Raw genomic sequence first — 23,324 nt, forward strand, 5'->3', positions numbered from 1 at the left:
ATGAATTTGAAAGTAAGAAATGTAAATCTGTCATTTAATCTTTATTAATATTTTATATATATTATATTTAATATATATGATATATTTTATTTAGTATTTGATATATATTAAAAAGTGTTAAGATAACATTAAAAATAATCCCATGAGCAAGCCACAGTGGTGGTGAGAAGATTCAGAAATCAGAAGAGAGATAAGGCCTCCTTCAGGTGAAGATCAGAAAACCAGCCTGATTCCAGACAGCCAACATGTGGGTTTTGCCCAGATGCCCATCTCTCGGGAAAGACCAGACCCACGAGCCTGTGCTAAATGTCTGAAGATGCCTTGGGTCTTTCAGAGGCCAGTGCTGTAGCCTAGTGCATGAGTGACACAAATCTAGTTTTTGGTTTGGGTTTTTGTTTTTTTTTTTTTTTTTCCTCTGCCACAGGCTTTCTGAGTGATAGTTGGTTCAGGGGTACTTATCTGACCAGAAACGTTTGTTTCTTTCTGTTCCCCCCCTCCCCTTTCTCCACCCAGCCGACTGACTGCTGGAGCCCTCCTCGGCCCAACATCCATTTCCATGGCCTGTTGCCCTGAGGTGGGCTGAGCCCACGCGGCGTGGCAGAGGAAAACTTGAAACAGCGTGAAGGGACGGACTGATATTAAGCCATGACGAATTTTGGTGTTTCGTCCCCTTTCACTTGTGCAGGTCCCAGACTCGGAAAGGACCACGTACTCCAGGTTTAAGAGCTCCATTAAGAGGAAGCTGGCGGCCAAGGCTCCGGTGGCAAGCAGCCCTATTGTCACAAGATGGCAGCAGCTGCACGCGGGCGGTGGCGCAGCGGAGCCGCGCAGGGCCCGCTGCCTCACCGATCTCTGCGGCTCCGGCGGGCCCCGGCCCCTCCGCGCACCGGGGAAGACTCCAGGTCAGACGGGATGCAAAGGAGCACTTTCGCATTGAGGATGGCCTCATGCGGCGACTTCTGACATAACCAGGAGCGGGGAATTAGTGTAAGGTGTGGGTTGGCGCCCCCCGCCCCCCCCAGGTCCCACCGTCAGGGGCTGAGGCTGTGGCAGCGTGCAGCAGCAGCAGCCTGTGCAGACCTCCACAGGCAGAGCCAGCTCGGGGCCAGCGTCCTCGCAGCAGGGGTACACTGCTGTCGTGAGAGGAGGGCTGGGCCCGAGGTTCCTGTTGCCGGTGCGCAGGCAGCCTAGGACAGCGGGTCATACGGGCAGCTGGCATCAAGCAGGGGTGAAAGGAAAGAGAGAAAAGAGAGTCGCATCCCTAGCCAAGCAATGCCTCTTACAGACCAATCTTTTTTCCTCTATGGTGGGGGCTGTATTGGACTGCGTTTAAGTTACACTGGGCTGTAGCAGTGCACAGGGTCTGTTGCTGCACCTTCATACCTGGAATTGTTAACAAAAACTGACAGGAGAGCAGGAGAATTCATACAGGCCTCTCGCCTTTCCTTCGTTCTGCTTCTCCTTTGCCTTACACGCAGCTACTACAGACCCGACCATGACTGCAGAGCTTGGACCAGTCTGCATGCCTGGATGTGGCGTAGTGTGCGCTCACTGAAGGAGAAGCTTGCCCTGCGTTACTGTCTCTCCTCCAGTGAGTAAGGCTTCAGGTATTGACACAGGGACAGCGGCCAAGGGACACTCACACTGAACTCACCTTAGGGAGAGACTTATCTGAGGGCAGTTCAGAGCACAGATCCAACTTTAAGTACTCTGACTTGGTCTGAAGAAGAACTGACTCCAGGGGAGGCTGTTTGTCAACAACAGAGGGAACTGACGAAAGGTTAAATGAGCCTTTGAACTCACCAACTCGTACTTCCAGCAGTGCTAGGGGACAGGGGGGAACGGTTTACCTGCTGCATGTACAAGAAAAGCTTCCTGGAACATCTAGGGAACTAAACATGGCTCACTTATTGATTAATGGTTGAAATCTTTAGAGACCAAATAAAAGATGCCGTTTAGTGTTCAGGATGTGTTCCTATGATGCCATTGGTGTTGGTCAGAAAGTGCAATTCTATTTTCTGCTAAGCAGAATACCAAAGCTGTTTAATAATACATGGCCAGCCCTAGGAAACTCAGGTTCTAAAACCAGGTGACATCTTCCCTACTTCAGTTTCTAGAACAGAAAGTCCTGCATGCTACCTCTACTAGCAGTGGTGAAAGCCTGTATGTTGGTTCTGGGAAATCAGGTACTGATTGCCTATGGGGTAGGATCCTGTGTAACCAGTCAATAAATCTAAGGCTGGATATCAGATGCAGTAGTAAACAGGTACTCTTTATAAAGGGAATGACCAATCTGACCTTTTTTAGACATCTCTTTTAGGATAAGATGAATAGTGCTGTAGAAATCTCTTTCTCTTCACTGACAAAAGGAAAGCAGGGTGACTGGTTCAAATGTCAGTAGTGCCGGGTCCTGCACTTTGGTCACGGCAACCCCATGGAGCGCTACAGGCTTGGGGAAGAGTGGCTGGAAAGCTGCCCGGCAGAGAAAGACCTGGGGGTGCTGGTTGACAGCCGGCTGAATATGAGCCAGCAGTGTGCCCAGGTGGCCAAGAAGGCCAACGGCATCCTGGCCTGTATCAGAAATAGTGTGGCCAGCAGGAGCAGGGAGGTGGTTGTTCCCCTGTACTCGGCACTGGTGAGGCCGCACCTCGAGTACTGTGTTCAGTTTTGGGCCCCTCACTACTGGAAAGACATTGAGGTGCTGGAGCGTGTCCAGAGGAGAGCAACCAAGTTGGTGAGGGGCCTTGAGCACAAGTCTTATGAGGAGCGGCTGAGGGATCTGGGGTTGTTCAGTCTAGAAAAGAGGAGGCTGAGGGGAGACCTTAATGCTCTCTACAACTACTTGAAAGGGGGTTGTAGTGAGGTGGGTGTTGGTCTCTTCTGTCAGGTTTCTGGAGATAGGAGAAGAGGAAATGGCCTCAGGTTGAGGCAAGGGAGATTTAGGTTAGATATTAGGAAAAATTTTTTTACTGAGAGGGTTGTCAAACATTGGAATGGGCTGCCCAGGGAAGTGGTTGAGTCACCATCCCTGGAGGTATTCAAAAAGCGAGTGGACAGGGTACTCCAGGGCATGGTTTAGTGGGCATGGTTAATGGTTGGACTCGATGATCTTGAAGGTCTTTTCCAACTGAAATGATTCTATGATTCTATGATTCTATTTGCATTGTCCCACCTAGTGCGTCAGATCTGCTTTTAGAGTACTGCTGCTACGAAAGTACTTGACAAATATCCCTGTGTATGGTTTTTAAAGGAGTTGTTTCCATTAAAATTGTTTTTCCAGTGATACCTCAGGTGCCTAAGAAACTCTCCATCATGAAAACTGTTGTGACTCCACCTAGCAGTCATGCTGCAGCAGGCTTGGAAGGGAGGAATAACAGGAGAGCTGAAATGGGAAGGAAACAGGTGAGTAATGGAACATTCAAGTGCTTATGTAGGGTATTTGCTTTCCTGATGTGGTTTTTTTTGGCCTGTAATCCGTTATGTGGATACTACCTTATTGACATGGAGAACAGTAACATGAGGAGGTCCATTTAGGAAATGTCTGCTACAGAAATGTCAGGAGCAATTGCTTTGTCATTTATGTGATTCAGGTTCTCTCCCCTTCCTCCAGGCTATCGTCCTGCAAACTAAAATCGAAACCAAGCTAATGAAGCCCTCAAGATGTGTTTGTTACCTCTAAGGGAAAACGTGCATTATAAAAAATACGCATGAAAAGCATGAATGACTCAGTTTTCCACTTGCTTTAATAATGACTGTGTGTGAAGAAGATAATTTCTTCAGTTGTGCAGGATGTAGGTGTTCATTTTGTCACGTAGACAGAATGAGGTGCTATGAAAAATTTGAGAAAAAGTAGCTTTCTGAGAATAAAATTTTTTGTTATGACAATAGAAGGTCAGATTCTTGGCCGAGGATGAAAGAACACATGGAATCTGCCTAACATGAAACAAAGACTTCAGATCACTTCCCATTTAGGTGTTATTTTCTACTGGCATACACTTTATCCATTCATTTTTCCTAGTGGATACTGACACCTTTTTTTTTTCTTTTCATTTTAAGCATTATCCATTGCTTTTTGGCCATCTTAAATAAACCTATGCTCCAGCCACCCACCTGTTTCTGTTCACTAACTTCTTGAAAATTGACTTCTCATGTGAAGCATGGTGATACTTGTCTCTATTAGTAAAAGTTATTACCATAACATCATACTCAGAAACATGTCTCTATTTTAGTGCCATCTAATTGTGACTGTTCATGTATTAAGTTGTAAACTTTCAGTCAGTGACCACGCTTTTTCTTGTGCTCTCCTTTCCTTGATTGCACTAGTTGCAAGGTTAGTACTGAAGATGCTGATAGCTGTTTTCATGTGGTTACTTTTTTAACCATAACTGTTGAGTAAGGATGCTTCAGAGATGCATGCTCAATGTCCTTGCTTATAGTGGTTTATAATCCTTGATTAGTATTATTGAGAAGTTTCTGTGAGGGTATCAAACTCAGCTTCTAAGAAAAGAGGGTAGTGTCAGGACAGGTGGGCTAACAGGCTTGTTGGCTGATATAATTGTATTCTTGAAGGTCACTGTATGTTCAAAAATGACCATGCTTTTACATCATTCTGGGAAACCTGGTCCTTGGGACAATCACTTTCCTTTCTAAATCAGCAAAATAATCTGGAAAATCCTCCTTTTGACAACAGTGCTTTCTTCCTTCCTGCCCTCCTCCATGGTCTGATTGGAGAGTCTGGAATTTTAGAATTGTTAAAATACACAACTCAATGAGTTTAGTAATCTTAGTTGAATCTACCCCACAGAGAAATTTAATAAAACTTTTTTTGTGAGATGGTAGGAACTTTCTATGGAGTAATGTATGTAAAACATTCTTTCTTAAAATGTAACGTCTTTTAAAAGATGAGTACATGTCATTGTCTTCACTCTTAGTTATAGAGTCATAGAATGGTTTAGGTTGGAAGGGACCTTTAAAGGTCATGCAGTCCACCCCCCCTGCAATAAGCAGGGACATCTTCAACTAGATCAGGTTGCTCAGAGCCCCATCTTTGCAGGGATGGGGCATCTACAACCTCTCTGGGCAACCTGTACCAGTGTTTCACCACCCTCATTGTAAAAAATTTCTTCCTTACATCTAGTGTGAATCTACCCTCTCTTAGTTTAAAACCATTACCCCTTGTCCTATTGCTACAGGCCCTACTAAAAAGTCTTCCCCCATCTTTCTTACAAGCCCCCTTTAAGTACTGAAAGGCCACAATAAAGTCTCCTGGAGCCTTCTCTTCTCCAGGCTGAACAACCCCAACTCTCTCAGCCTTTCCTCATAGGGGAGGTGCTCCAGCCCCCGATCTTCTTCGTGGCCCTCCTCTGGACCCACTTAAGCAGGTCCATGTCTTTCTTATGTTGGGGGCCCCAGAACTGAACGCAGTACTCCAGGTGGGGTCTCACGAGAGCAGAGTAGAGGGGCAGAATCACCTCCCTCAACCTGCTGGCCACGCTTCTTTTGATGCAGCTCAGGACACGGTTGGCTTTCTGGGCTGCGAGTGCATGTTGCCAGCTCATGTCCGGCTTTTCATCCACCAGTACCCCCAGGTCCTTCTCCACAAGGCTGCTCTCAATCCCTTCATTCCCTAGCCGGTATTAATACCGGAGGTAGCCCCGACCCAGGTGGAGGACCTTGCACTTGGCCTTGTTGAACCTCATGAGGTTCACAGGGGCCCAAGTCTCGAGCTTGTCCACGTCCCTCTGAATGGCATCCTGTCCCTCAGCCATGTCAGCTGCACCACTCAGCTTGGTGTCATCTGCAAATCTGCTGAGGGTGCATGCAATCCCACTGTGTCATTGATAAAGATATTAAACAGTACCGGTCCTGATATGGACCTTGTGTCAGTCTTTCATCTGTACAGTGAAGTGACTTACCTAGAATTACACTGTAATTTACAAGCAGAGTTGAGTTAGAACTAAGATATTCAGAGTTCTATCAAGGACCACAATAATTTCCTAAAAGTGTGATGTGAGGGTCTTTGAGATAACATGGTGGGATGTCCAAACCCCAAGTTCTTCCTAAAACCATTTGGAAGTCAGTCCTGGCTAAAACCATACGAAAATCTATTAATCTTCTTATATATAGTAATTAATGACTGTTTAATTTGTGCTGCCTCATAGCATAGAGGGATGGGATGCATTGAAAATAAAATCTCACATTCCAGGGAGCATGTGTGGTCTCTTTGTGGGCCAGAATATTGCTTCCTTTTATACGCAATCGGTTTTCCACAGAAATGTCTGCGCTTTGTTTAGAGGGACACAGATCCAAGCAATCTGATTAGCTTTCTGCCAAGTTGTCTATATAAATCATACAGAAAGTGCCTCTGAAAGCTGGAGGCCTGCTGTAGAACAGCTGGGATATATAAAGCAGGAACACTTTTTTCCAGCTATGTTTTTGTAAGACATTTCTTATCATAATTGCAACAGGGTTTTGAAGAAGAGTAACACTGTGTGTGCTTGGAAGGATAGATTTCACAGGCATTGGAGGAAGAACATATTAATCTTGAGTGGCTGGTAAAAACATCAGCTGCATTTCCACCTGACTGTAAATAAGAATTACAGACCAGACAGACAACTGTCATCAAAGCATTCAACTCACTGAACATTGTGAAGAAATGCATATTACTAGGGATTGGTGAAGAGATTCATATCCTGTGTGAGCTGATCTGAGCCTTTGCCTGCATCTTGGCTAAAGGCCTAAGCTAATTTTTTTTTGAAGAATTAAAAAGTTCCAATAACAATTCAGATCTCTCTTTTCTTACCTTTGTCTGCTGCATCATCTGTTTGACACCCAAGGAAATGATAATGTAATTAAAAAAATCTTACTCCTCTGAGACACCTTGTATGTATTTTCAGTTTCATATTGTAATACTGGTTTAAGGAATGGGATCGTGGACTCCAGGCTCTGGGACCCTGGTTTGAGAGAGGACTCTGACATCCAGTAGGTCTCATGCTGGAATCAATGGCCCTGCAGAGTATGCACCACAAAACTGATCTTCCCTCACAGAGCAAGCCTGAGGCATCAGACTTATTGTCTGCATGCAGAAAACATGGCATTGTATGCCAGTAATATTAGCCCAAATGCCAATTCAGAAGAGGACAAGAGGGCACTAATATTTGGCAGGTGACCTGTGGTAGTACCTACAGATGTACAAGCCTGGGACCTCTTCCACTGGTAAGATGGCCTTGTTCAAACAGCTTTGTTAAAGTTTGTGTGATCATTAACAGTGAATTGGTGTTTTATGGAAGGAAAGATGGTGGCTCAAGTTAGAGCACATGATTTGGACACTGGTATTCTATATTTGTTACTCATCTCCCATCCAAAAGACAAGCTGTTTGGAAGCTTTTATGTAACAAGTGTTGAGCCTTTTGATGGGAGTTGTGTTATCCATGATGCTTAAATACATTTTTCAACAGATTCTTCATTCAGTCTTGTTTTCACTTCAATGTATTGGCAGAAATGTCCTTCTCAGCTTCCAGTGGTCCAGGAGGTTGGATATAGCATTGCAGAAAGTGGTGACATGAAGGTCTGTGAAAATAACAATTGCATCTGGAAGGGTATGTTTCAACATAGCAAATACTCTCATGCACACTGAACAGTAAGATACAGCAGGCTGCATCTATACTGGAAAAGGAAGTGCATCTACCTGTTCCAGCAAGTGTTACAGAGTAATACAAAGTGGCTGAGATCTGTGGTGCTGAGGGCTATTTCTAGCCCTTCAGCGCCTGTGCAGAGATAGTATTCCACCTCTTCCAGTGTGGTTAACCACTAGTATTTTACCTGCTTCTCCTTTGGGCCCCATCTGATGCATTGGTGGCCCTAAAACATTAATTTCCTTTCAGCTTTTCAGTTTCAGAACCCTACAAATAATGTAGGGTTGTGCTGCAGAATGGGCACAGGATATGTTTCATATGGACTGTTGGGTACATGAGGGTGCAAGACATGCAGAGATGCTGGGGTCTTGTTGCTCCTAATTGTAGGGAAAGGTAGCTGGAGCAAACTGTCCCTAGCACTGCCTCTGGTTTCATCTGTGGGGGAGTTGGTTAATTTGCTCCAAAAGATATGCTAGGAATGAATGAGCATGAGGGAGTGTGAATGATCAGGAAGTTGGAAAACAGGTGGGATGTGAGGAGCTAACCTTTGAAGTAATACAGATATTCCTAGAGCTATTTGAGTATGAGACAGTTCATTAAATATCAGATCAATATTTTGTTGTGTTCTGTCTTGGACAGATGATTTGTTTTGGTGATCTGGCTGTTTCTGTGTATGACGGGTTCTTGCCAGTCAGGGCCTGATTCATGCTCATGTAAAAACAGTAAGAAACAGCTTCTTTATGAATCTGGAGTTCAGCTGCTGTAGAAGAAGTTGAGTTCGTTGCTCTTCTTCATGCAAGTAAGTCTCATTTCAGAGCAGTCAATAGCAACAGTATAGAGATTAGTCACAGTGTTTTTTTTTCTCGATGGCATATGAATACAGGTATCAGGAATGCCAGGTTTTATTCTACCCACCTACTTGTTGATCAAGTGGTCTGGTGTGACAGTACTGACTACTTACCACTTCCTGGGTCTCATTTTGAGAAGTGACACAGGCATGTGAGAGCTGAAATCCTATCAAAAATGAGTGATATCTGCTAGTACCCAGGCAAAATAACACAAAATGGTATAATGAAGCTTAATTTCCAGTAATTAAAAAGCTTGTTATGCACATTCATGTGTCTATGAAGTAGGTGAATAGAGCTGAAAGTGTGATCAGTATGAATTTGGGGTAGATGAATTATGAGAGAAGAGAAACCTGATGAGTTACAGAGGTGATTTAATCCTTTATATCTCATTGCTCAATACCAACTACCAATGTTAAAGAAGAAAAACATTTTCAGAGTGTTTCAGAAGTGTTGCTATTCATCCAACTGTTACAGTTAAGTGCCTTAATTTTCCTGAATTATCTTACTTGGGTGGGTTCAGAAAGGTTTGGTAAAGTTTTCAAAAAAGGGCGAAAAATCTAGATATTAGAAATACACTATTTTCTGCACAAAGAAATCTCATTTCAGTGACATTAGACCTTTTTAGGGTTAGAATGCAATTACATATCTCATTGGGCTGGTCTGAGAAGGTTGTTCCTGCAAGCCTGCTTGATTGTTTAACTCCACAAAATTTTAGATACAGAACAAAATCACTGTGGCTTGTGTCTTGCTGATATTCAGTCTTTATTTGGTGAGAGAGGGGGTACCACAGCTGAGAAGGGAAACATTTGTTGTTTGGCAGAAATGAATTTTGGATTAGGGGAGAAGATTCAGGACAGAGTAGGGACGGACCATGTGAAATAAGTTCTCCACAATTTGTTATTGGATTTCCATGTAGGATATTTATGTGTATATTTAAGTTACACAGTACAAAAACTTTGTCAGTGTTGAATTTTTTTGAACAGAGAAGTTTAGCTGTAGAGATGAGTAATATCTTCTGCCCCTGAAACTTTTGGTATTCATTCTAAATACTTCTCCCTGGAGAATAATTAAAAAACACAGAGAAAAGCGCAGCAATGTAAATCTTCAGCTTTCTGCTCTGCACATTACAGCAAAATAATTTCTGACACATAAAAATCTAGCATTAAATGATTCATAGTGCTAATGATCTGGCTTTTTTTCTATGATGTTTAGGAGTTGTTGCAGCATAATGTAGACAATGACCACAAAGGATGACTCTTCTGCTTGCTCGTATTTGCTTTTTTTTCTCGCGTACGTGTTTTCAAAAGCCTAGTGTGCTGTGATCAAAGTGTGTGTGCTTTAAAAACCTTTTCCTGTGGTTAGGTATTGATAGGGGAGACCTTTTGGTGGCAAATTAACACCAGAAAGCAAAAAAGTTAATTGCTATATGAGGGCATTTTGAAGTGGGAGAGCACAGATGAAACATTCTGCTACTAACAACTTCTGACAGAAAACTAAAGTGAAAAAGACACCCCCCCCCCCCCCCCCCCCATGTTCTGTATTGAGCTGTGGTACAATTTAGACAAAATATAGTGGGCCCTGTTCTCTGTTCTAGCTGACTAAATCCATGGAGGTTTGAAAGAGGTGGTAAAAGGTGGCTTTCACCTAGTTTAGTGTGTCTAGTGTTTTGAGCCTACCCAGCATATATTAGACCCTTCTGGCCTCCTCTGGACAATGGAGAGACAAATATAGTGAGAATGTGAAAGGCTTAGGCCTGAGAAAAACTGTTGGAGTTCGCATTACTGATTTGTGTGTGATGAATCTTCAAATGCAGGATGCCGAGAGGAGACCCAGAATGAGTTTAGAGCTGTTACCACAATGAAGCCTTCCATACCATGGGAGCCAGAAGTGAGACTTCATATTACTGGCTTGCGCAATGATTACTGTAAGTTAATTTCTCCTGTGTGGTGGTTTTTGCAGAGATTGGGAATTCTTATGTATGTTTCAAGAAAGATGGCAAAGGTGTGTCACCTTCACATAAAATGGAAACTCTGCAGGACATATGCATGATGTCATTTTTCTTATAAGGATGCATCCTTGAAGACTGCCTGTCCCAGGATGGAGACATGCCTGATCAAACCCTAGAATCAATACTACCTAACTCTCATGCAGTTTCCTTCAGCTATAGATCTCAATACAACTTTCAAATCAAACCAGTAGTATACTTACCTCCACTTAATTAAGTTAAATGTTTCAGCTGTCAGCCTTGGATATCTAGCAGCCAGTCAGCACAGCAGCAACTTTACTGAGCAGATTTTGAAATCTCTTGTTTTGGGATGTCTAATCAGTGACACTGTTTATGGTTTGGATTAGAGAGACCTTCTGAACTAAATTCTCACATCTTTGGTGGTGCACAGGGAAAAATTAAACATGCACCAGTTACATGTGAACACAGGTGGGTCTCTGGTCTACAGCAGCAAATACATGTTTTAACACTTCATAAGATCTAACGAATATCTCTGTATTTGCAAGTGTTCATAATTGTCCCTTTGGAGATTTTTGCAACATATCCTTGCAAGTGTTCATGTATATCTATGAACGGGACAAAAGTTTGTTTGTATGATTTACACTGATTGTGCACAAGGTATGCCCCAAGACTAACAGCATTAACAGAATTCTTTGGAAGTGATTTCTGGCTGCAACAACCAGGACTGTAGTCAAACAGCTGGCTGTCGGATTCAGCTGTTCTTCAGAGTGATTTTTAGTTACATACGATGTCAGGCCTTGGCCTGTGGCGACAATCTTCTGTGCTTCAGGGGTCATGCAAAATGATTTTTAAGCTGCCCTAAACGGACAGCTGGGGATTACTCTTGACATGGGAGAATGTCAAGGGTTGGTATTAAATGTTGTATACTAACTTCTGGCCTACCTGATGTAGCATGCTGTTCTGAGGCTAATCGCTATAGTGACTTGCTTTGCCAGGATCTGCAAGCGCAATGCGCCCAGCATCAAGGGCACTGGAAACAGTATTTCCATCATATGCTTGCTGAGCAAGCTCTGAATGTGAAGAGCAGAATTTCACTAATTCCTTTCTGCATTTTTTTTCCCTATCATGTGCAGGGTAAATGTTACCATTAACCTGAGGATGTAGGACAGACTGAAGCATATAGACTCTCTCCTTTGTCTTTCCCAAAACCAAGAATTACCTTGGAACAATGGTGGTTTTGGAACTGTAGCTGTTGGTGGAGGAGCCTAAGTTCTTGTGGCAGAAATTAGAGTGAGTAATGTGGTGATCCAAAATGCAGGATGATAGATCAAAAAATTCTAGTAGGGAAGCTGTAAGTCAGATCCTGCTGTGCAAACATACCAATTTGTAGAGATTAGACTCATGAAGACCTTGGCTTGTTAGAGATACTCTCCTTCATGTAGGAGGAATACTTGCTAGCAATGGTTTCACAGAAGCATTTTCTTGAAGTTTTTCCATAGCTATTAAAAAAAAAAGCCCCTCTCCCCCAAACCATAATCCCTTTCACCCCATCCTATTACCTACAACTTTTTTGCAGTAATTTTTAGTAGCTTTCTTCTAGATCTAAACATACTGGACTGGAGCCTTGAAAATCTCATTGCTATTGCTGTAGGACCTGCTGCACACATCTGGAATGGAGGAACTCTTCAAGGCATTGGAAACATTGATTTGAATTCCAGTTCCAAATACATTTCATCTCTGGCTTGGATAAAAGAAGGAACTTGCCTTGCAATTGGCACCAGTGATGGAGAAGTGCAAGTACTAGATAATTTACTTTTTTAGTCTTTCTCCATTTGCAGCTGAAGTGGCCACAAGACAATTTGATACTGATTTTTTTAAGGAAACAAATTAAAAAGATTGGCTAAACTACAGAAGAGCTCTGCTGGAGAAAATATATAGCACTTGTCTGTATCATGCTGTACCTTACTGAATGGCTTAGTGACATCCAGTGCTATCTGTATGTAATGGAGCCTCTGAAGCCACTAAAAAGCTGATGACTGAACTCTTCAATTAAATTATTTTACTCAGCACATGCTATTTTTTCTTGTATCTCTCTTGCTAAGATCACTCTAGTGATCAATGTCTTGAGAACTCAATCCAAAACTCTCCTTATCAATTCACACACGAGAATTTGACTTCAGTCTGATTATACACATACCTCTCAGCTTGCTGTTATAGGACAGTCCTGTTATCAAAAGATTTTTGTGGAACTTTGGCTGAGATCCTAGATAATATGGGAACCTACCTGCTGCAGTCCTGAGTCAGCAATCTGAAGGTACCAAAGGCCAGTGCTTTCAAGTATGGACTTCCAAATACTGACATGTAAATAAATAGCTTTAAGCTTGGAGACGTGCATTCCCTTCAATCTTGTCTGACTTCAGCATCACTGATACAGGTGCCAAAATTGGAAATACTCCTTCTTGTTTTACTTGTGAAATAGGTGAGCTTGAGGTTGTCCATGTGGCAGATCAGAACTGGGCAGTGGCTTACTTGCAAATGAATGAAGAGAACAAAAATATGTTTTCTTTTTATTGTTAGATTTGTATTTCTTATTTGTTTCGCATTGGCAGCTATGGGACATTGAAACCAAAAAGAGGTTGAGAAATATGTTTGGTCACCTGTCTGTAGTTGGAGCTCTGAGCTGGAGTCATTATATTCTGAGCAGGTGAGTGGTATAGTGTATTCCCAGAAAGAGTCCTGCTGCTTTTACTTAGACAAATGTCCCATTCATTTTAGCTGTTTTCCATGGCTTTGCTCAAAGGTGATTTATCCTGTCCCTCTACTTATCGGCCATCTCAGAAATCGTGTGTAGATTTACTGTATGGCAGGAAAGCAGACGAAGGGGATTTATCCTGCCTCTTTAGTCTCTGTTTCTTACTCTCCTTCCAGAAAACTGTCACCACTTGCAGAATTTCACTAGCATGTGGAGGCTGTGGCTCTGGTTTTGTGCAAAGCCTGAGCTTTAAATGGTGCTGTCTCCAGTAGGTCTGGTCTCCAAAAATCATAGCCTGCCTGGTGCTGGGGAGAGGGCATGTGGTTTAGACTACCCCTCCATTGATATCAAGACTGCATCTGTCTTTTCAGATGCACAGCAAAACACAGCTGTTTAGAGTTGCACACCTTTCTAGCTGTGTATCTACAAGGGAGGGCCAGGTCATTGCTATCCACAACCTAAGGAGGATTGAAGTGGTTGACCTTTGCTTTGCCAAGGGTGAATTTTATACTAGCTGGTGAATATTTTATATTTAGGGATCATTTCAGTGTGGGGACTCACATGAGAAAGATCAAGTGTACTCTTTTGTGGTTTTTTTCCTCCCACTTTTTGTTTCAGATCTTTCACTCACACTTGAAGGGTCTGAGGGGAGACTTGTTTATGATGGATGCTTGTAGAATTTAAAATCATATGAGAGTCTTCTGTTTTACTTAAACGCAGAAATAATAGCAAGGATGGACTGACTTTATTGTTAAACTCAAAATGAAACTAGTATCTCTGGATATGAAGATTAGAGGTAGTTTTATTTTGATTTCACAAGATGCTCTGGCTTTTGATTGTGTTAGGTCTGCTAGGTGAAGTGAGGTACAAGGACACCAACTGAACAACCAGTTAATAAAATGCTGTTGCTGGAGCAGGTATGCTGGGTGGGTTAAGTTGCAAGGATGCAGCTGGAACATCCTGCCAATGCCAAATGGCATAACCTTATTAGAGTAAGCATTAGTTTCAGTTTGTATTTCAGCTTGGCCAAAGGAGTGAAAACAACATAAACTTAAATTACAGATCTGTCTGAGTAGAAATTGATGATAAAATTCAGCATGAACCTGTGAACTACAGTTATGGTTGACAGATGAGGTTGAGATAACATTTATTTCTCTTGCTAGGTTTGAAACTAACCAGTTCATTCTAACATTAGGGCAGAGTTAAAATATCTGTATAAGTAGAAAAAAAAGACATGGAGTTAATATACATTGTTATTAAAATAAGAGCAGCATTCTTACAGTAAACTTCGCTGTGGACCACTGATACCTTGGGGTTACATACTAATTCTTGTGGTTAAAAATAGTCCAACAACACATCATCATGAACCTGTAAATAAATTTCAGTACCATAAATTAACCCATCACAAAATTTTGTTGGCTTCTCTTTGTCTTTAGCAAAACAGATGCTATCTTCTGTGTCAAAAGCAAATAATTCTGATTTCTTTTTATACCAAGTGGAAAAATGTCCTTTCAGCCAGGCTTCTCAGGAGCCCAGTTCCTTCCCACTCATACCACTAGAATTACTGAAAACCTTAATATGACCAATGCTGGCAATTCAATTCTGTTTCTCCTGGCATGGTGGGTTGACCTTGGCTGACTGCCGGGTGCCCACCAAGCTCCTGTACCACTCCCCTTCTCAGCAGGACGAGGGGTGGGGGAGAAAATAAGATGGGAAAAAACCTTGTGAGTTAAGGTAAAGGCAGTTTAATAAAATAAAAGCAAAGGCTACACGTGGAAGCAAAGGAAAACAAAAGATTTATTCTCTACTTCCCATCAGCAGGCGGTGTCCAGCCACTTCCCAGGAAGCAGGGCTTCAGTATGTGTAGCGGTTGTTCTGGAAGACAAATGTCATAATAATGACTGCCCCCCCCCCCCCCGCCCCTGCCCCTTTCTCTTAGCTTTTATTGTTGAGCGTGGTGTCATATGGTGTGAAATATCCCTTTGGTCAGTTTGGGTCAGCTGTGCTGGCTATGTCCCCTGCTAAGATCTTACCCACCCCCAGCCTACTTGGTGAGGAGGGCATGTTGGAGAAACAGCCTTGATGCTGTGCGAGCACTGCTCAGCAGTAGCCAAAACACTGGTGTGTTATCAGCACCTTTCTAGCTACCAATATGCAGCACAGCACTATGAGGGCTGCTGTGGGGAAAATTAGCTCCATCTCAGCCAGACCCAATGCACTTGGTTAGATTTTCTGCTTATTATTTAATAGGAAGATTAATGCCTTAAATTGATCTATTGCAGTAATGTCAGATACCTGTTTCTCAGATACCCAGAAAGATGTGATTAAACTTCCTGATTTTTTCAGTGTCATCGTAATAGTTGGAAGTGTGAATTTCAAGCAGGAAGCTGTTTTGTCATAGGTTTAATGTAGGTATTGTCCTTAGCAAGGCAGGAAAAGAAAATGCACTGCAAGGTATTTATTCAATATTTTCTGTTCAACTCTACTACTGATGTGTGAAACCTATATCTGGGAGCTAAGCTGTAACAGTAGCTGTGATTCCAGGCAGGGCATTTCTTCCTTCCTTTGGTAGACTGATGATACTGGCTGTAGAACCATGTATCCATTTCCTAACAGGCAATTAGTGCAACAGTCTCAGGCTGTGCAGATTTTCTTTAAGCCTGGAAGTGGGAGGGAGAAAGGAGACAAGGGAAGGGACAGAACCAAAGAACATACTGTTGCTTGCTAGTAAACCCTTTCCCAGAGCAGTGCAGTTTTACACTGCCTCTTTGTTGGGCATGGAGTCATAACTGGCCTTGGCAAAAATAATCTTGCAAAATGATTTTTCATGAAGAACAGGAAATAGTTTATGTTAAATGGCTTGACAGTTGAACAGGGTGCAGATTAGTGGCGTACAGTGCAGTATATCTTCAGAGAAATGAAAACCATGAGAGAGAACAGGTATTCTGCCTGGCTTGAACTGAGCAGCTGGTTGGCTCCTTTCTGTTGACAGCCACCTCTACAGTCAGGGTGTGCTTTTGATAGTTGGTTTGTGTTTCCTTTTACTGAAATACTGTTGTTCTGCAGACACGTTTCACTCTGATGTGGTTTGCTTCTGAAACCACAGAAGAAACATCAGTGTGGTGATGTAGCTTGTCTTCTTTAACATTAAACCCATGCTGTCTTTTCTTATCTGCAGTGGTTCACGACTAGGATCGATTCATCACCATGATGTTCGGGTTGCTCAGCACCATGTTGGGACCCTTTGCCAAAACAAACAAAGCATTTGCAGCCTGAAATGGTCACTAAGCAACCAGTTGCTGGCAAGTGGGTCCAGTGATGGTATATTGAATATCTGGCCTAGTGACCCAGGTGCGAAACTACAGTCACAGCCACTGAAAACCATACCTCATTCCTCAGCAGTTAAGGTATATGGAGAAGGAATGTCTGCTTTTCTATATTTGCTCTCGTAAAATCACATTGTTGATGTGGACAGTTAGGGAATTTTTCAAATTATCTCACTGATATCTATTAGTTTCTTCTCCCCGTCTGTGATGCAGTTAATTTTAAGACCAGTTTTCCTCATTTCAAGTCACAGGTAAGTTTGCTACGGCTTTGATAAGGAAATTTTACTGGATTAGTAGGCCTTTGTAAATATAATGCCAAATAGAAATAAAATTTACAGCCTTCTCCTCTATCTCTCTGCCTTGCACAGAAAAGTTTGGTGGCACAATACTTACAAGTTAACAAATAAGATCTTTCAATTTTTGGAGTTTTGGAAAATTCTCTCTGCTGCAATTCATTTAAATGTGAGGTTTCTTTTGCCTTCCTGCTCATATTTTCATGTCACTGCTGGTAGCAAATAATCTGAAGTAGGAAACTGGAAATGAGACAATTTAAGATTCTTCATCTTTATGAAGTCCCAGTTGGTGTGGGAAAGAGGACAGGTATTAGCAATAAGAGGCAGGGGAGTCCAGCATTTATAAGGTGTTTATCCTCCCAAAAGAGTCTGAGGCTGGCCTGAAGCACTGGAGTTAAAGGGTCAGAGAAGTTTGTTGAAACAGGTGGAAATGAGTTCTTAGTAGCTTTTCTCCAGGTAGAGTCTGGGCCTTAGGCATATACTGAAAATATCTCAGAAGAAACCAGGTCTCTTGTAAGTCCTGTTAAGTCATGTTGCTTAGGCTTCTGTGATGGCTTGGCTTAGGCAGTAAGACTCTACCCTGCTGGGTTCTTCTGCTACTAAGCTGTGAGCCCGTGGCCTGTGAAGGGTAAGCAGAGAAGCTGGAGTTTTATGAGCATACGTGGGACAGTGTAGGCTACTGTGAAGCAATGGCAAGGGACGCAGCATTTGGAGTTTTGAGATCCTACATTGCTGTGTGTATACATTCTGGGTGCTTGTTGCAGTTCATTTTTCCAACTAGGCTTTTAAGCAAAAACTACTCTGTTTTTCCAGCTAACCTCCTAGTCTGTTCTGGCATCTGTTTTCGTTTTTTTTTTTTTTTAGGCTATGAACTGGTGTCCTTGGCAGTCCAAAGTCCTTGCTACAGGGGGTGGAATGAAAGATGGGATTTTGCGTGTCTGGGACATAAATCGTGAGAAAATCATCCAAAGTGCAGCTACAGATTCTCAGGTGAAATGATGAAATGTCTGCATACTTAGCCTATGCTCTTCTTGTACAGCTGTCCTCATTTGGCAAACTCCCACCGACTTTGAGGGTGGTTCTGCGGTCAGAGGAACAGCAGGATTTTCTCTGGATGTGCAATTGTGTTACATTCAGCACTGCAGTGTGTGATTGGACTCAGAAGCAGTTTGTCGTTTCTCATTCACCACTTCTGTCTCCACACAGAAGTGATTGAAGAGGAGGTGGTCTCGCAGCCAGACACATCTCATCATCTTTTCCTTATTGGCAATAATAGTTTTGGCCAAAACTCTTGATGTGGAGAGAATGTTGAGGCGGAGGGAAAATTCCCAGAGTGCTGGGGTGAGAAGAGGTGTAAGAGTCAGAGGGCAAACATCCATCTCTGGAGTTTGAATATTAGGAGACAGAGGAACAGATTCACAGCTGGAGTAAAGCAGCGTAACTGTTGATTTTCCTGGAGCTATTACAATTCAGCTGAGGATGTGTTTGAAGGGCTTTGGTTTTATACTGATAGGCTGTTATCCTGTTTAGATAGGACAATAAGGCAACTGTACTTTGAAGTGTAAGGAATGAAATGATCCTTCTAAATAAGTAAATACTCTGCTGGGACTATTTCTCAGTAGCTTGTTTAAACATTGTAGATAACATTTCAAATCTACTGAATGGTGTATGTTGACCCTTTTTGAAAACTAAAGCAGAATTTTAAATTGCAATAGATTTGTTCCTTGCTCTGGTTACCCAAAACCAGTGAACTGATGACTGGACAAGGCCTTCCTGGAAATCAGATGAAAATATGGAAGTATCCCATGCTTACCAATTCATCAGAACTCTTTGGCAAGTATTTCAATTAATAGTTTTAACTATTTCAGTTTACTGTCTGTCTAATCAGTGTGTTTTTGCACGTGCATACCTTATACATTTACCTTAAAAAAAAGAGTTAAAAGAGCAGTCACCTACAAATCCTCCCTCTGCCTACACATATGCATTCATGTGCACAATCCTGATTCATGGGATTGTAAAGGTTGACTTCCTAAGGTAATAGTGTAAGTTGCTTCTGTAAAATTCCTTGATTTTAATGGTGGGATTCTCTCCTACCATTTTTAAGGCCATCCCAGGTGCACGATGTGGATTTCCACTTCTCCCTAAGGCTTACTAGGCCTGGATTGAGTGTGCTAATGTCAGGTTGCTTCCAATATATTCTAGGCAGGTGGCCTTCTAGGTAACACAAACTAGACATGGCTCTTTTATTATGCAGCTCATCATGCAAGGATAGTCAACCAGCTTCCAAATGATGTTTGAATAAATCTCCATGTGTTATTTAGAGTTGTCTGGGTTTTAATGAATGATTTTGGCTGTGAAGCAATGCAGTGCAGCATGTTTCCCTTGTACCATGCTGACAGCTGGAGGAAAGTGGAGATTCCTTGCAGCTCTGTGTTGGTCCATGGTGCTGTAGGGCTACACTACATATAAAAGTTGTTTCTGGCTATTAAGCCTTCTTGTTTCTGGTGCTTGCTGTCACTCATATACAGTTCCAGTGTTACTGAAGTGATCCAATAGAAGCATCTGAAGTTAAAGAAAAATAACAAATTATTTACGCACTGGCTGCATTTTCCCAAGTAAGGTTGTTTTTTCACACTCACTGACAAGATATGGCCAAAGAAGCTTTGGATTGTTAACATGACAGCTGATATTTACAAATACTTTTTGTAGCCTATTGCTACATTTGAAGCCATTTATTAAATTCCTGATTTATTAAATCCCAGCTATACCGGGATGCTGGCCTTGGAACCAGGGACTGGGGTGGGAACAGGGACTTGGCTTCAACCCTAGCCTTTAAGAGGAAAGCACAGGAGAGTCAAAACAAAGATGGATGGAAGAGAGAGGGCAGCAGAGACATACGTGTATCTGGTTACACATTATCCTTGTGTAATGCTGCTTATCTGTGTTGCTTTTCCTTCCTTATCCCTCCTCATTTATGTACAGCTCTTAAGGTAATGTCCTGTGATGTTCTGAGAAATGATCTGGAAAGTGACATGATGATTAGTCTTAACTACTGTAGCTTGAGGTTTGTTCAATCTTTGTAAGTCTTGGATATGCTATTTGAAATAAAACCTAGATTTAATCTAACCTTTGAGAATAGCGTATGATGTAAAACATTTACCATATAAGTCAAATGCATTGGTAATTTGGTGAAGCTGGAGGGTTACTTCTCATCGTGTTTCCTATTCAGTTTACTTATCTGCAAGAGAAACTAATTTTCATGAATAAAAAACCCAGGTAATTGTTACACAGATGTATTCCTGCTTATGAAGACTCTTAATACCTTACTATAAGCAACTGAATGTTGGAAGAAATTGTGAATGTATCAAACTATGTTCAGAAAAAATACTGTGATGGATGTTTGCGAGATGGTTCTAAGTCAGCCTCAGACACCCTTAACCACTTGAGTTTTACACCCAAAGAAATGAACAGATAAATTGTAACTGAATCTCATTGTTTAATCATCCTGCAAAATGCTGCAGACCTCAGCTAACAATGAAGCATTGTCAGCTACTGTTGGGTACTTCAGTAACTGAGGTTGCCTATTACTGAGCATATTCAGAACAGAACAACAACTGAAAGATAGTAACCTTTTTATAGCACTGAGTCAATTTTTTAGACATTTCTGATAGAACTATTAGCGTAATTTACTAGATAAGAAGATACATTTTGGATGTAAATGCCCTCCTCTTAGAAGGGTTGTTGTGGATCAAAGAAAACATACAAGCAAACAAAATATGTAATTGCTTTGAAAAATATCTGAATGTGATCTTGAAACAATGAAATAAAACCAGAAAACTCCACTCAAAAAACATGGAAATGAATAATTCCAAGTTTTCTGATTTCGCCCTATCCCCCTTCACTTCTTTTTGACTGAAACTATTAATCAAATTTCAGTCAGTGTTGTGGATAGTTTTGGATGCCTCCAAAGACTACATTTCTAGCTCTTCCTTCAAAGTCATTACAGGCACTGAACAGAGACCGTAGAGAATTCACTGAGTTGTAAACTCATGGTCTTAAATATTGACAAAGATCGTGTATGCTTCAATAACTTGAGAAGGAGCAAAGCCTGAAAATTAATCTCTGCTGAAATAATTTAATGGTGGTGTAAAAATTTTAGTCACAAAGTTTAGGAGGGACATATGTTACTCAGCTCCATGACAGCACATATTTGCTTTTAGTCACAGTAGCTCCACAGAGCCATTGTAGCAGCTTCGCAAAGTTAGGGCAGACTGTCCATCTGCAACAGTCCTATGGATCTTCATCAGGTACTGTTGTGATAAGTACCACAGTTTCAAGGGCTTTACAGTTCCTCACATGTTTATCCTCATAAATTTATTTTGAGCTAGAGAATTGCTATCCCCTTGAGTTCATGGAGAACTCATGTACAGATGATCGGGGGACATAGGTCACCTACATTCTTTCAAGTTGGTCACCCAAGACTTCCTTCATACCTTCATACTTCCTTTTCGGATGTGGTTCATCTGGTCTGTTTTAGATGAGATACACTATGTCTTAGAAGTTTCTTTTTTCTCCTTGGGCGACTAGCTCAGCTACATGATTGTCAGTAACTCACCCAACCAGAGAAGCTAATGGCCAGTAACTTGGAGTAAAAAGGCTTCTAATTTCTCATGCCCCTGTGTGCCTAAAAGCCTCATGGGTTTGCTTAGCATTGACATTGTGCTAGATGATACAGGAGGTCTATGGCAGAACAGACAGGTCTCAACAGTCTCAGTTTAGTAACAGACTCTTTCTGCCTTTAGTTCAAATTCAGTTGCTTCTACTGAGGGACATTCTTGTATAACCAGATTAATGAGTTTTGTATATTCTTTGTGCTGCTAGACTGGGGTAGCTTCTGGCCTTCAGTGTCTAGCTCAAAGTTTACTACGGCTGCAGACAAACTCAATATACAATTCCAATAAATTATTTAGTGAGATCACTGTTAAAAGCTCTCCTTAACAGTAAAACTGAGCAGCTGGAGACACTATGTCATTATTGTTGGATCAGCTGCAAACCGTCCCAGCAGCCGGATGGGAAAGCTCAGCAGTGAGACACAGATGAGACTGATGTTGTAAATGCATAGAGAATCAAGAGTTCGGGTCCAATGTTTTCCTTTGACAGAAATGTCTTCTCAATATGGTGCAGTTCTGTCAGTTAAAGCCTGGTCTCTAATAAGAAAATAGGGCCTTCAGCTCTTTCTCAATGGGAAAATATTCTATAGATAGTGCTACCTTCCCACAGCCTATGCAGCATGTTTTGCTGCTACAGTAAAAGTGGAACAAGCCATCGTGTGGGTGGGGGTGGTGAAAGTAGCTGGCATAATCAGTTTAGAATTGTGATGTATCTTTCCTTTTTTTGTACATATTTTATTTTACAGGTCACGAAGGGAGAGTTCTACATATAGCCCTGAGCCCAGATCAGAGCAGGCTCTTCTCTGTTGCGGCTGATGGGATAGCTTGTCAGTGGAAATGCCATGAGTCTGGGGAGAGCAAGCACAGCAGCAAGGCTTTTTCTGATGGTTATTTGAGCTCATTCTAGTGACTTCTTTTCCTTGAAAGCAAGTGATTAAATGTATTTAGCCCATTCAATAATTCAAAATATGTGTGTTCCTTCCAATGGAAACATGGCAAAAGATAGTACACTTTTTTCAGGAGAAAGCAATTTTCCCCATCAGTCCATCGTGTGAAATGTTAGTAGCTTGTCTTTCTTACCCTAGAGGAAAAATATTCTAACTCTGAAGAATAACATCATATTTATTTTCATTAAACTAGCAAGCATGGATGGAATCCACCCTATGTCAAGTGCCAGCATAAAGTCTTAGGTCCTGCTTTTAGCTATAATTCCTTTAAATAATTTTACATCATCTTAGCTTCCCCATTGGGAACCATATGCCAATTCGTGTAAATTGCCTTGAATCATTCAAAGGCTAGGATCAGCAGAGACCAGTCCAGGGGTCTGTATTGTTCTATATGTCACATAGATCATGGTACAGAATCTGTCTAAATATTTCTAGAGATCTAGGTAAAATATGTAACTGTAACTAAATATAAATGATTACTTGGGAATTCTTTGTTGGTTTTGTAGTGGTAATGGCAACTAACTTAATTAGAAAACTGTCTTTATTAGATTTTGAATTGTTTCCTTTCCTTAAAACCCACCTACTATGTATGTGAATAATTGAAAATATAAATAATTGCATAATAATTCTATTCTTATGCATAATTATGTAATCAACTGGTTAATAAGCCAGATGGACATAGCCAAAGAAGCATGCTGTTTGGATCAAACACAACAGTTAGTTCATTCCTTCCTTAAGGGTACCTGTTTAATTCTGGATGTCAACAAACTTGGCAGCTGTCACCCTCTTATGAATTTTATTTAGTGCTCACAAGGACCAGACCTCTCAGACTTTAACAGACATTTGCCTGTGTAAGACTTGTATACTGTCAACAGCTAAGTAAGGATG

The 23,324-nt window shown here is 41.7% G+C and overlaps 1 protein-coding gene across 1 annotated transcript; it reads left to right on the forward strand.

Moving 5' to 3' along the window:
* Positions 1–22,874, forward strand: CDC20B (cell division cycle 20B). The gene is made up of 11 exons (XM_052776631.1): positions 1–12; positions 686–902; positions 3,281–3,402; positions 7,499–7,598; positions 10,296–10,406; positions 12,049–12,245; positions 13,058–13,152; positions 16,379–16,607; positions 17,684–17,809; positions 18,535–18,652; positions 22,236–22,874. Exons 1-11 carry the CDS (start codon positions 1–3, stop codon positions 22,394–22,396), a joined length of 1,488 nt encoding a protein of 495 aa, XP_052632591.1. The 3' UTR covers positions 22,397–22,874.
* Positions 22,875–23,324: the final 450 nt, after the last annotated feature.

The sequence above is a fragment of the Harpia harpyja genome, chromosome Z (genome assembly GCF_026419915.1).
Source record: "Harpia harpyja isolate bHarHar1 chromosome Z, bHarHar1 primary haplotype, whole genome shotgun sequence".
NCBI classification, from domain to species: Eukaryota; Metazoa; Chordata; class Aves; order Accipitriformes; family Accipitridae; genus Harpia; species Harpia harpyja.

Bases quoted from the DNA above. Each gene is read 5' to 3' on its own strand.
- CDC20B (XM_052776631.1), top strand. The intron at 12,246-13,057 runs GTACTAGATAAT...TCGCATTGGCAG, and splicing joins CCAGTGATGGAGAAGTGCAA to CTATGGGACATTGAAACCAA. The intron at 13,153-16,378 runs GTGAGTGGTATA...TCTTATCTGCAG, and splicing joins AGTCATTATATTCTGAGCAG to TGGTTCACGACTAGGATCGA.